The sequence below is a fragment of the Phlebotomus papatasi genome, chromosome 2 (assembly GCF_024763615.1).
Source record: "Phlebotomus papatasi isolate M1 chromosome 2, Ppap_2.1, whole genome shotgun sequence".
Classification (NCBI taxonomy): domain Eukaryota; kingdom Metazoa; phylum Arthropoda; class Insecta; order Diptera; family Psychodidae; genus Phlebotomus; species Phlebotomus papatasi.
In genome coordinates this window covers 43,430,709-43,445,740 of record NC_077223.1, presented here as the reverse complement: position 1 = coordinate 43,445,740, position 15,032 = coordinate 43,430,709, and the positions used below count along the sequence as shown (strand labels likewise).

At 31.5% G+C, this 15,032-nt stretch overlaps 1 protein-coding gene across 4 annotated transcripts in view; it reads left to right on the top strand.

Annotated features, from left to right (window-relative positions):
* Window positions 1–10,912, top strand: part of LOC129801200 (formin-binding protein 1) — a 55,266-nt gene extending 44,354 nt beyond the window's left edge. For all 4 annotated transcript variants that reach the window (XM_055846004.1, XM_055846007.1, XM_055846006.1 and 1 more), the window contains exons 11-12: window positions 8,843–8,924; window positions 9,083–10,912. In XM_055846004.1, coding sequence (XP_055701979.1) covers window positions 8,843–8,924; window positions 9,083–9,164 — 164 coding nt within the window. In that variant the 3' untranslated portion in view covers window positions 9,165–10,912. The remainder of the gene's footprint in view (window positions 1–8,842; window positions 8,925–9,082) is intronic.
* Window positions 10,913–15,032: the final 4,120 nt, after the last annotated feature.

Genomic DNA, 15,032 nt, shown 5'->3' with positions numbered 1-15,032 from the left:
TCGTAGGCAATATTAAGATATAAGGTAAGGGACTGTATGTCGGCCACTTAAGGATGGGTTTTATGAAAAACTTATGTAAAAGGACATTTAATTTGCCTGTTTTGATCAAATTTTCACCCTAAGTTGTAGTATAGATCTTTGTCCATCTGATTGTACACTTTATTTGGAGATAAAATAATTTTAGATTATTAAAAAATTAAAATGTTTTAAAAATGTAGAGTGTTCCTCAATTCGGCCACTTCAATATAAGCGTTTCTCTACTCGGCCACCTGGGGTTCCTCTAGTCGGCCACTCATTTTTCAAATTTTAAAAGCCCGTAACGTTTTTACGGACTAGAAAAGGATATTGAGAAAGAAAGAAAGAAAACCTTTAAAGAATAGTAATTTTAAGAAAACAAAAAATTGTAAGGGAAAAATTCTTTTTATTCTTTTATTTAGCCGGCCGAATTGAGGAACATGGCTTTAAAATTTCACACCTTCACATTTAAGACAGAAAATTAATATTTTTATCAATAATGAAAATAAATTTATTGCACAGTGAGTTAGTTAAAGTTCTCAACTTGCGGTTTGACTCAAAATTTGACTGCTAAAGTAATCTGTACAGGTAATAAATGGAATAACTCTTTGTGAAAAAATGTCGTGAATATTATAAAGAACATCAAAATATGCTGAAAAATGACCAATATTGCTTAAGGTAAATTTGAATCCACTGACTTTTAATAATTTTTTTTAATGTTTTATGTCTAATTTCATTTGTATTCTCGGTCATTTGTGTTATTTATACAATTATTGACCTTATGATGTTATAAAACTCCTGGAATATTATTGCAAAATTATATAATATGAATAAATAATTCCACCGGCCGACTTGAAGAACACATAGTGGCCGACTTGTTAAACGGCCGACTAGAGAGTACCTTACCTTATCTTGACTAAAAGAATGGATATCCTCAGTTCTTTTGCCTCAATTCTATGAACATTTTTTTTTTAAATTGATAAAAGTTGTATATTTTGACGTCTCAGTTTTCCTCTGTCTATTTTATATCAGCGTTATATAATCAAAACTTTTCTATTTCATTAACTAGCAGTGTAATCTGGGAACATATATTTGGAAAAGTTTCCGTGAACATACAATCTTGTTTTTTACTTAAAAGTTTTAAATACCAAAACTACCCGCGGGGATGTTTGGGACACCTGAACGGGGCTGAATGGGACGTTGATTTTTGACAAGATTGTAAGTGGCGCGCAAATCTTTACTATCAAAATGGAGAGTAATTCCCAATTTCTACTGCACTGGTAAAAATAAAAGGGTCAAATTGACCCTTTTCCAAAGGATGGATCATATTTGACTCTTTGAAAGGGTCACCAGGTACCCTTCGAAAGGGTCACGGTTTTGACATCTATTTAATTCCGGAATAAACGAATAAAAAAACAATGAAAAAGTGATCTTTGGTGTTCGCTCAGATGAGAGAAATATGATATCAGTAATAAGTTTACAATAAAACATGATTATTCGTGATAAATGTGCATACTAAATTTCAAGAGATACAAAAGTGAACCTTTCAAAGGGTCAAATACGATCCATCCTTTTGAAAAGGGTCAATTTGCCCCTTTTATTTTTACCAGTGTGGAAATCTCCCTCTTGTGGAAACTTTAGCAGTTCAGCAGTTGCCTAGAGAGCCAATTAAACCATCAATGTCTTGGGAATCAATAATTTCTTCTCCTGTTGATATTCGACATATATCCAATCCCGTTAAAAACTATTTTCTCGAAAATTTTTCGAGCAGTATACGCTACAATTCTCACAAGTTCCTCAGAAAAGGCAAGGCGAGAGCTCATGCTCATCTAGATAAACAAGAAAAAACAGTTACTATGCAGTTGTCGTAAAATCAAACAGGAATCCCCCAATGAGTTCAAAAGTAAAAGTGTCAAAAGAATTTACTCGTCTGAGGAATTTGATGATGATGATTCCATTATTTTGATTAAAAGAGAAAGGAAATTAGGATAGTAAATAAGAAGAAAATACATTAAATAAGTGAATGACAAAAAATGACTCTATTGTACAAATAATATTGATATTAATTTCTAAGTATGACATAAAAGGTTAAACATTTTTATTTCTGTTAGAAATTATGCGAGAAAAAATGTGTCCCAAACATCCCCTTTTGTGTCCCATACTGCCCCAAATCCGGGAGGTTTGGGACAAAGCGGCAAGTTAAATGTTTTGTCTTCTCCGAGAAAACTGAGCTGTTTTCCAAGTTCTATCGAGTACTTTTTATGAAGTCAATAATCATAAGTATCGTATATAAACCGCACTAAATTGTAATACATTATCGTGATTGTTTGGAATACTGTCTCAAAGTCAAAACATGAAAAAGTGTCCCAAAACTCCCCGGTCTCCCCTATTTGATATTCTGTATATATTTTATTTTCACATGACTTTGAGGTAATCGTTATCGTTTGCGGTTGAATAGCATCACTGTATTTTTTTTGCTTAATCAGGGTAGGGGAAAGTGCCCATGCTTGATACCATTGGAAGCTTCGTAATGACTAAATTTTCTATGTTTCACAATATATATGTGACTCATCGCAACCATATTTAAAAAACTATGGAAAAGCGGCCAGTTTTTAAAATATATTGCGGAGTCACGTTTATTGAGAAATATATAGGAAAACTTTAGTCATTACGAAGCTTCCAATGGTATCAACCATGGGCACTTTCCCCTACTGCATTCTATTCATTAAAACTATTTTAATTATTATATTACTTTACCAATTCCTATAAAATTTAAAAATTAAAGGACATTTTTACTGGGATTTTTTAAGGGTTTCTAATAATTTTTACCTTTAATTTAAATTTTCCAAAGTTACACTATGAAACTTTATAATAAAATTTTAAGACGAATTATTCATTCTTATAGGCAACAAAAATACTTTTAACGAATTTTAATATGACTAAAATGACCATTGATCCAAATGGGTTTTCGGTAGTTGAGATTCTTTGCAGGTGACATCGGAATGTTTCTAACTCAGGATAATTTGTAACTCAGAATGCGTACAAATTCAAGTAAATTTTACTCATTTCTGTTGACGAAAAAAAAATGATCGTTGAAGCACTCCGATTTCGCCTGTAAATTATCTCAGCTACCTTAAGCTTATCTTGGCTTATCACTAACCATTTTTTATTTTAAATATTTTGAAACCAACAAATGAAAAAAAAAATCACAGAAATCGGTCTATAAACAGAGATATAGTCCGGTCAATTTCAGGGTACAGCGATGTTGATTGGGGATCGATGCGACTTGCTGTTAGAAACGTCTGTACTTAAAATTCCGGAAACCAAAATTACATCGAAATTCGTTAATAATGGCTTTGGCACACCTCTTATCTCGGTATAATTTCATAAAATCAAAAATTGCATCCTTTTTATTCTCAAAAGTTTTGCATAAGTCTATCCCACACTTTTGATCTGAAATTTGACTGAACTAAATTTAGTTTGGTGTAATGTTCAAAAGAAGAAGAAGAGTGCAAAGCTGTAAACAGAGAAAGCGATGTGAATTTCAACTTCATGAATTTTTCCCGATCTAAAAGGTTTGTCGGATCCATAAAACACATCCTCTAGTTTTCGAAATATTCGACATCGCATTCTCGAAAATCTTTTTCGATAAATTGGCTTTTCGATAAAATCGAGTGAGGTTGGGGTGTTCAGAAAATTTGTAGCATTTAACGAGCTTTCAAAATCACCAAAGATGATCAAATTTTGAAAGTTCACATCGGAGCTATCATCATTTTCAAATTTTAATTGACAGTTTTTAGACGGAACCATACCATACTGAATTATGGAAATACTCAGAGCAAAAGGAGCCTATTGAATCTGCATTTTCCTAAAGCTCATTATTGCTTTGAGAGAATCATTGAGTATGTTTCAGAATGATGAATGCATCTAATATCTTCAACTTCTAGCCGTCCATTGACCTTTGTCGAAAATTGTCCATAACTCTTTAAGTTCTTTCTCTAGAAATGCTTTTACTCCGAACAGGACGGGATGGACGAAAAGAAAAATCGATTTTTAACGACTAAGTTTTGGAAATTCCACTTTCCGAAAATTAATTCTCCTAATCTGGTACATAGTTTTCTTATTAATTGAAAACGAATAAAATTTTAAATTAGGAAAATTTGGGTCACCAAGGATCCCTTTGTTCTAAAAAATCTGTCCAATTTTTTTCTGGCTACCTATATTTGATCTTTTTGTCCTTAAAGTTTAAAAAAAGAATGGGGTAGTTTGAGACAACTGATTTTTCTTTCAAGTTTCATTTGTAAAACGTTTACGAACCGTATTAAAGCCAACCAAACTAAATCCAAATAGTTTCTCTTGGATTACTTCAAAATAAAACTACAAATTTCCCATTACCAGATTTAAAATATTGAAAAATCATGCATTACCGAAACTGCCCCATTATTGTCATAATTATATTAAGGGATAATTTCAGTCAAAATTTCTTATTATGGATTATTCAGGAGATCACATACCGTGTTTTTGTAAAATAAATAATTAAAGTATTGTAAAACAAACAAAATCTTCATAAAAGAATATTCAAATTCTAATTTTGCAAGCAGCGAAATCTCACATAAATTTTCCTTTATGACAAATTTTAGTAAAAGATTTTAGAATACCATATGCCTTATGTTTCTTCTACATTGTCTCTTTTACTATTCAAATCTTTAGTGTGTTTCTAGTTATTTCTAGATCTAGAACATAAATAATTTTGCAAATGGCCTAGTTCTCACATTAATTATTATCATATTGTATGGAATATATTTCTCCCCATACCAAAATTCCTAAGGTACCTATCAACATGATAACAAAGAGCTCTCCCTTCTCCACCACCAACCAAAGGAATGTAGGAGAAATTGTATTGTTATGTTGCTTCCCTACAGGAATTTGAATCACTATTTTGATATAATTTTATGTGTTTCAAAAATCGATTTGTTGAAATATTTTTGTTGCATTCTACTTCAACATGAGGCTAAATTCTTTGCGATATCTGCAAATATCGTGTTTATAAAAAAAATATTAATGAAGAATTTGATGAATGGTTGTGTATTTTAAATCATAAAAAAATGCATTTTTGTTGGTGAGAACTTCTCATTTCTCATACATTGTCTCGCATTTTATCATGTTTTTTGTTGTTATTATGCTAAACGGTTTTATCATGCACAAGTGTATCTCTGCAAATTTCAATAATATTATTTTTGTTGAAAATTTTTAATGTGATTTTGTGTGAATGTGCTGAATTTGAATTTGAATTATCAATAATGTAGAATACATCCTGAGAAACTTCCAATCCTTTTTCATTTCATTGGTTTGTGTATGCATTGTATACAGGATGCGTCAAATTTTCATGAATAGAATTTATTCCTATTGAAATTTTCGTTTTCAATCAAACTGATACAGTTTTAGGGAAGTTCTATTGAAAATTTGGCTTCCAAAATTTTAGTAATTTCCAAGATAGTGATTTATGAAAGATGGAGCGTAAACAAATACAATTATTATTTATTTAAAATTATTAAGATTTGGAAATAAAATCATAAAATCTGAATTAAAACTAGTTAATATAGCAAGATACATGGTTTAGTCGTTATGAATAAATACAAAAAATATTGAATATGAAAATGGGAATAATTATGAGAGATAATTAGACAATTTTCCTGGGATTACATCACGCTGTTTGTCATGATACTCGCCTAATGACCAAGACAATACCATCATGAGTACACGTTTCCTAGATGAGATACCTCCATAGAGATCGAATGAGGAAGATAGCTGTTCGTGAGGATCTGCTTCTTAGTGTTGAGGACGTTGAGGCTTTGAATCACAATAATATAATTTATTAAATTCAATATGGGACTATCCAATTTAAAATCAGCTTAGAGCTTAGAGACCCTTTGTAATCGAAGTGGTGTGAATAAGAGCAGAGAAGTGATCTGTAGAAAGTATCCGATCGAGACAATTTACGAATTCTGGCTGATGTATCCGAAACAAAAATACAAGATATCCCAGATCTTCCACATTATTGAAAAATAAGAAACGCGATACAAAGACGACCGAAAAGAAGCGGCGAAAGATCGGCGAGAAGGAGTGTACATTCCAACACTGTTAGCACTGTCGCACAAACCATTTACCACCCAAGAATGGCTCGAAAAACAATTTTTATTTTGTTAATTTTGAGCGCATTATGGCCCTCACGGTCATCAGATGCTAGACTTGTCCAGGGAGAGTACGTTACAATCTAAGGTCTGAATTAAAGAGTATCAGTGCACAGTGGCGCCGTGGCGGCCAAAACTTTTTTTTTTTCAACTTTTTTTTAACTGCACCAAAATTATTTTTATTTCCTTTGGCATTAATTGAAGATCATTTTCCCAAATTTTCATGGAGATCGATTGAAAATTATAGCCTACACTGAGAGATCCGGAAATGTTAATTTTACCCTGCAGTATTGATCCAAAATCGTTGTAAATATTACCCTTTTTAGGTGTATTAGGGGTTAAAGTTACCCTTTTCATGTTAATTTTACCATTAAAAAGATGTAAAATTAACATTTAAAATGTTGATATATTTTTATACCTAAAAAGTGTTAAAGTTCTGAGGAAAAAAAAAGTTAATCGCACCCTGTTTTTTCTCAGTGTACAGAATTTTTTAAAGTCACCTCTTTTATGAATTTTTTGATAATTTTGCACGTAAATGATACGGCCAAGTGTATTTTTCCGGAGAAATTATAAAATATTTATACAGAAGACGAACTACTGAATTGAATATGATCATTTTAAGTTATCCTTGTAAGGATTTTCAAGGAATTCTATTATGAAATGGCACACAAATTATTAATTCCGAAGATTCATCAAAGGTTCTACTTATGATGCCGCTACTCGCCGCACTTCTAAATAGCATAATTTTTCTCTATTTTTATTCTACTTTAAAGAGATACTAAACTCATTTTGCGCATACTTACTTTACGTTTGTAATGAAAATTTCAAAAATATAGTTTAAATTTTGTACTTTTATATAAAGAACTTGAACTAAATTAAATTTTATTATGCTGCATACACTGAGGAAAAAACAAGGCTGCGATTAACTTTTTGTCCCCATAACTTTAACACTTTTTAGGTGTAAAAAAATATCAACATTTTTTAATGTTAATTTTACACCTTTTTAAGGGTAAAATGAACATAAAGGGTAACTCAAACCCTTATACACCTAAAAAGCGTAATATTTACACAGATTTCAGATCAATACTGCAGGGTAAAATTAACATTTCCGTAATGTTATTTTAACTTTTTTGGATTTCTCTCGCTCAGTGTAGTAATATTAGATGATCCCCCGAAGGTATAGCGACTTTGACCGCTTGGCCTCTAGACCTGGCGACAGCCGGACGGACAGACGGACAAACAGTGTGACGACATTTGTCAGAAATAGTCTAAAACTCGAAGATGTGTTGAGAAAAGTGGTATCGGGAACGGGGAGGGGAAGGGGGGGGGGTGAAAAGTGGAAACACTTTATATATTTTCCACATTCCTTTAATGAATCTGACCTAATGGTAATATCTTTTAAGAGCTAGTCTTAAATCACACATTTCCTGAAAAGATTAGGGTAAATGTAATACTTCAGAACCATTTCCAGACGCTTTAACTTTGACAGAAGATTCAACACATTAAATTCATATTTTTTCTGAAGGGAATTACATAAATTTGCTCCTTGACTCTTCTAGAATGTTACTTTTTAGTGAAAATTCTTTAGATATAATTTGAAAACTTCTTAAATACAAGAAAAATACGAGAGTGTAAAATGCTTCTATTGGAAATAAATTAATCTAAATGGAGACAAGGGAAAGTTTCTAATTGGAGACAAACAGTGTAAGTGAAACCGTGACAAAAGGCTTCCAAAACCTTGTTGAGTTGCTCCTGAGTGCAGGATTTGTTCTTATTCCTGGTCATTTCTCCTTTCCCATCTAAAACAATAAGAAAATCTCTCCAAAAAAATCATATTTCCGGGGTTTTCTATTGAAGCATTTGCAGAGACTTCAGAAAACCCTTTTTGTTCACGAAATAGGTAATTATTTTACTTGAAAACTTCACGTACCGTTAAAAATAAAGATTAGCACTTAATTTAACTAAAATTAGCCAGAAATATGACATAAATGTTAAACAAAACAAATAAACAACAGTCACTTTATTGTGTTTTTCATTGTAAAACATGGTCGATCGATGAAAAATTCGATGGTGAAAAGGTACACTTTTAATTTTTCTGAGAAATTAACAAATAAAAATTTGTGAATATGAATGTATTTTCGCTTTATTTAGAGCAAAATTAACTAAATAATGAAACTGCGGTATAGAAAATATATAAATATAATAATTTAATACTGTATTTATCATGAAAACAATGACGTTTCCATTTGAATTAGCGAAAAATTTCCATTTGGAGCAGGTTTTGAATTAGCTTAATTTACCCTAGGTTAGATTAATTAAAGGAAATTGGGAAAAATATGAAGTGTTCGAAGTTAGAATGTGTGCGAAGCTTCAAAGCCTTCCCCTAAATTTGACTGTTTTTTTTTAATCGAGAATAAGAAATCATCGATCAGGGTTGATCCAATAAAACTTCCTGGTTTTTTTTTGTCTCAGAAACTATCAATCTTCAAACATACTTGGTATTTTTGACGCATCCTGTAGCTGTAGTACATCCAGCTAACCACTCATCCAAATGATTCTTCTTCTGTTGACAAATACTTCTTCAAAAGAAAAGTGGATTGAATTTATGAATGTGCTCTTACTCTTTGATATTTCAGCCACCAGTGAAGGAAGTATTCCAATGGCTGAAGGTGAAGAGCTTCAAGTTATTGAATTAGACCAAGGAGACGGTTGGACAAGGTAAGTTCTTTTTCCTTTTTTTTCTTTTTTTCAGCTGCATACTTCCTCATTGACTATTGCACCTACGTGAAGGCATCGGAGAAACGACCGACGGTGTCTGTACACTTGTGTTTGCATATTTTATGGTAATTAATTCTTATTTTAATTTATTCTTGCAGAGTTCGTCGCATGTGTGGTTCGAATGGATGGGAGGAAGGATTTGTACCCACGAGTTATATTGAGAGTACACTGTATGCATAGATACCTATTTTTTTCTTAGGATAAACTGGAGCATATTATATTTCCCTCCCACACATACGAGAAAAAGAAATTTCAATAGTCAAATATAGGAATTATATAATATTTCTCATTTCTCCAGGAATTGACGAAGAAATTAATAACGAATAATTGAAAATATGCAATCTTTAGCAAGTGAATTATACATATTTGAAAAAGGGAGAATTTGTCAATGAGAATGGCCAAAAGTGTGGGAAAAAAATTCTGAGGGAAATTTTATGCGAAAATACAGAACTTCTCTGAAGGAAAAAAAAATATTTGTAAAAATTTGTCAAATGTTTGTAATTTGGTTGTTTATTGTTTGTTGAGTCTTTTGTACTTGATCAATGAACAATAAAACAATTTACAAACATTTTGTCATACTTTTACAATTCTTTTTTAAACAGTTGACAAAAATTCAGCAATGTAAAATTTTATTGCAATTAGATAAAATTTATTGTTATCGCTCAGTGTAATTTTTCACATCTTTTTTTTTTGAATTTGCAAACAACGTGCATATGTTTTTTTTTTATATAAAAAGGAGAAAATATCAAATTTACAGAAAATATGATTAAATAATCAATAACTAATTGAATAAATAACTATTTATTAGTATAAATAGATACAAAAATATAAAGGAAACAAACATGAGCTCATCACAAAAAAAACAACCTAATACATTATTACAAAATATTCTATTGACTGAATTATTTCTAAATAAAAAAAAGAAATAGTAAGAAATACTAAACGCAAAATAAATATAAAACATTTTTTTAGCTATTTAAATTGCTCATTCGGACTATTCCTAAGAAAATTAAATAAAAAAAAAGATTTGTAAATAAATTATAAATACTATACTTGTCCTATTTTTTAAAAAATAAAAAAATAGATGACTAAAAAATTAAAAAAAAAAAATCGTAGAACGTGAAAATGAATGATAAAAAGTTGCAGAATTAAGCAACGACGAGAGCTCCTTACAAATGCTCCAACTACATGTTTTTGTAGCAATTTAATAAACATGAAAAAAATGATTAAAGGACGAAATCATTATTAAATGTAATTCTGAATATCGTTTCAAATAAATTTCAATGCAGAGAGTATTATTGCTATATTAGTTTATTCGTTGTAAGTCTGTAAATATTCACACATTTGTCCTTTTTTTAATTTAAGAACTTCAACAAATCACCTAACGCTGTAAATAGTTTTCATAATGGCCGATGATAAAGTATATTAATATCGTATTTTAGTAGAGAAAAATACTTGTTCTGCTCTTTTTTTATTAATTTGTATTCTTTGAATATTTAGTCATTATTCTCTCTTTTTCTATCTCTTACAAAAAATAAATAAAAATAAAAATAGACAAGAAAAGTAATTCTATGTTAATACTAGTCCCGTATTTATGACAGAGATTTTCTTTCACTGTAATATTTAATTTGTTACTTTTCAAACGAACTACAATTGTCAAAAAAAAAACAATGAATAAGGATAAAAAAAAAGAGATAGAAGAGAGTTTATGACTAAAGAGAATATAGTTTAAATTGCTGTTGACATAATATATTTTTGCACTTTTATCATTTCCAAGTGAATATACAAACCTTCTTGTAATGAAAGAAACAAAACTCACAACTTTTGGGTATATAATCCAATATCTGTCTAATGTTCTTATTCATTGCAATTTTTCTGTATATTTAGCATTGCAACAAAATAAAAAAAAGAATCGCATTGCATTAAAATAAGGTACTTTTATTTATTTCCTAATTTTTTTTCCATTTTTTGCACGTCTTCTATTACTTTTGGTTTCCAATCTTTCACGAAATTTATCCATACTTTTCCAGCACATTTTCCGCATCGAGGGGCACCGCGCTAATGTATCGATTTTGCAATCAGCGCGCCCTTCGATTCAAATGGACGATTTGCTGCTGATTAATTGGACAAATTGAACGCTTCGTTGAACCACGTGCACTTGAAAGGTAAGTTCTCTCCGCCAATTTTCCTAATATTCTTTTTGCTGCGTACCCATCCGCGATCGATGGTAAAACAATTATAAAAGAGTTTTGTTGAACAAATGGAATGGTCTTTCCTAATTAAAATTGTTGAATTGGAAGGCTCTTAAGTAAAAATGTCTCAGGATTATTGGCAAACTTATTCAAGTTTTCGATTCAGTGCTTTTTACTCACTGACAAGAAATAAGAAACCTCGTCCCAGCTCGAATTCACAAGACAAAACTCTTTGTGAATCAAGACGAAATGAGGACCGAAGGGTAAATGTTCTAATTCCAAACCATTTCCAGACGCTTTAACTTTGATTAAAGATTTAACACAATAAGTTCCTATTTTTTCTGAAGAGAATTACATGAATTTGCTCCTTGACTCTTCTAAAAATGTTACTATTTAGTGAAAATTCTTTAGATATAATTTGAAAACTTCTTAAATACAAGAAAAATACGAGAGTGTAAAATGCTTCTATTGGAAATAAATTAATTCAAATGGAGACAAGGAAAAGTGTCTAATTGGAGACAAACACTGTAAGTGAAACCGCTACGAAAGGCTTCCAAAACCTTTTGTTGTATTGCTCTTGAGTGCAGGATATGATCTTATTCCTGGTCTTTACTCCTTTCCCATCTAAAACAATAAGAAAATCTCTCCAAAAAAATCATATTTCCGGGGTTTCCTATTGAAGCATTTGCAGACACTTCAGAAAAACCCTTTTTGTTCACGAAATAGGTAATTATTTCATTTGAAAACTTCGTGTACCATTATAAATAAAGATTAGCGCATAATTTAACTAAATTAGCCAGAAATATGACATAAATGTTAAACAAAACGAATAAACAACAATCACCTCATTGTGTTTTTCATTGGAAAACAGGGACGATCGATGGAAAATTCGATGGTGAAAAGGTACACTTTTAATTTTTCTGAGAAATTAACAAAATAAAATTTGTGAATATGAATGGATTTTCGCTTTATTTGGAGCAAAATTAACTAAATAATGAAACTGTGGTATAGAAAATATATTAATATAATAATTTAGTACTGTATTTATCATGAAAACAATTATGTTTCCATTTGGCGTAGCGAAAAATTTCCATTTAGAGCAGGTTTAGAATTAGCTCAATTTCCCCTACTTTTGAGTAGACGTCACAGAATATACAGCAAAATGCAACAATTTTTGAATACTTTGACATAATACCCTATCGTATGCTATTACGATTACGAAGCAGTTAATATGCAGAAAGCGTGTATTTCTAGACTCATATGTGCTATAGAGCCACACGAGATCTAGAAAAATAAGCCGGAAAAGAATCTAGATCTCTTTAAGAGTCTAAAACTGTCTGGCTTATAATTCCTTGCAGGGATTTCTACCATAGACTGTAAGGCCGCGGTAAAAAGAAGCGATAAACGTCTGCACCCATGTACAAGTATACAATCTACAATTCCCCAAAAATACGTCAAATATGAGGTTTTATAACTTTCCAAAATATTGGCCATGGCGATTTTGTTCATTTTTTGATATTTTTTGGAGGTAGGTAGTCTCACTGAATATATCGGTGTCGACAGTTATCGCCAGAAAAATCGCCATCTTGAATTATCCAAGGTCAAAATTCAACTGACCTGGTAAATTCGGAAATATTAATCGAAAATCAGATTCATGTCAGTTACTAAAAACTTAATAGAGCCCCTTGCAATAACCATCTGATGCTCCTGGCCTTTAGTATTATCCTGTTCTCGAATTTATCACGAACTTTTGTCATATGACATTGTCATATAGTTACAGTATTCCCCTACTGGAGGGTCTAATTTTAAACGGATTTGGTTAAATTTAGATGTTTTTGAAAGATCTTGAATTCCTGAGCCCGACTGCATTGATCACAATAGGTGATGGGTCGGGAGAGTAACGCTATTAGTTCTATTTTAAAAATTCTGTTTTTTAAGTGTTTTTCCTGTTTTTTGATTCTGTAAAATTTTCTTTAGATGACCCTCCTAAAATAATATTATATCGAGACCTGTCTCTTTATTTTACCCCACGCCCTTCATTCTTTTGCTAACCCGCTGAAATCTGTCAAAAATGAAGTTTTTCTAACTTTTCTCTGAATTTGTCAAAATTTTTCAATGATTTTCGGATATATTTTGTTGTTAGTCCAGATAAAGATTTTGCTCTGAGACACTTTTCACCGGTTAAATTGCTATCCTGGAGGGGAATTCTGGAACGCTCTGGCAATGTCATATGACAAATTGGATTCGAATCTTAGGAGAGCTTTTTCCAAAATGCGATTCTGTAGAAAGGCCAGGTTACTTCTGGAAAAGCGCCAACTCTCTTCTCCATTCTCTTGTCTGCATCTCCAGGTTTTCTGCCACATCCTGGCTTTCGAACAACAACCTTGAGTTCCTTGAAGCGTAATATAACCCTTCGCACCGTGGATGGACACTTTCCGGTGATCCTTCCGATTTTAGCATAGCTCGCTTTTGGATTGGACTCTTTTGGTACGTGTCCACGATCAATTTGCGCAGGTTCTCCATTTTTATCACTTTTTTCAGCCAAAACACAACCTTTTTCATTATTTTTTACAGAAATGAAAAGTTGACGAAATTCTCTTGAAACGCCAAAAAAAATCAAAACGAAACTCAATTCATATTGTGTCTAACTTCATGTCGAAAATTTGGGATTTAAATCCGGGACACGCTTTAGTAGATGAAAGATCCAATTCCCAACTATACACGGATGTACAAAATTTTATGTTCGGTTCAATGTTTACGGTAAAAACAAGGCGTACAAAGGTGGAAAAATTTCATCCGCAGTTTAACAAACCTGAGCAGTTTCGTAAAAATCACCATTAATTTTAATTTTGCTCCATCTAGAGGAAAATCTGAGGATTTACAAGGATTTTGTGAGATGGAATTATGAACCTAATAATTGTATTGTATTTATTTTTCATTTTGAAACATCACATACCGCCAAAAGTCCATCGCCGTCTTATACCCACAAGAACTTTTGTTTGGTAACATGTTTTTGACATTTCAATGAGAATCAATGGAGTAGAGATCTTGTCATCTCCCTTTCTCTCATATTAGGAAATTTTGAAGACATGTTTACAAACAAAAGTTATTGTGTCGTTAACCAACCTGCAATGGAAAAACTCCTTCACTTGGGTATGGGGTTCCTTAAGACTGGGAGTCGATATCTCCTAGCGTTTAAGACCCAGAACGGTAAAAAGTTGAAAAAATCTGATTAAATACGGCTCTGTCTTTGAATTCAAGCAACAAAATAAGAAATCAAATCGTTCATCATTTGTAACAAACATTCATTCTCGCTCTTCTGACTTAAATCAATTTAGGAAATTTATGATAAAAAAGTTGCAAAGTATCCCATCTTTGCGGTATGCTCAAATTGAATCGGTGTTATGCTGGACAACTTGTATTATTATACGGAAACCCATAGCAGCAAAGTAAGGGGCAAAAGGAAGAATTCATTCGAAGAAAAAGAAACATTGCCAATATTGGTCCATATTAATTTGTGATAAAGATTTTGAAGGTCAATATACGAAACATGTCACTAATAGACCTTCAATTAAGATAGCTCAAATTGCCACAACTCGCATTTAATTTAAGAGTTTATTTTATTTTTTTTTGTGCAAGAGATAGGCATTTGAGACTACAGTAAAAAATGATACTGATAAGTCCTAATCAAAGAGTAGATAATTAAGTCAGATATTTTGCACAGATATTGAAGATTTTTTTTATAAAGAGGCGAAATCTAGAAAGGGACCCAACAATAATAACAGCGATGTGTTAAAGTAGTTCGGAGAGTTTGATAAGCTCTTTAACCGAGAATTCTCATTAGGTCCTTAAAAAG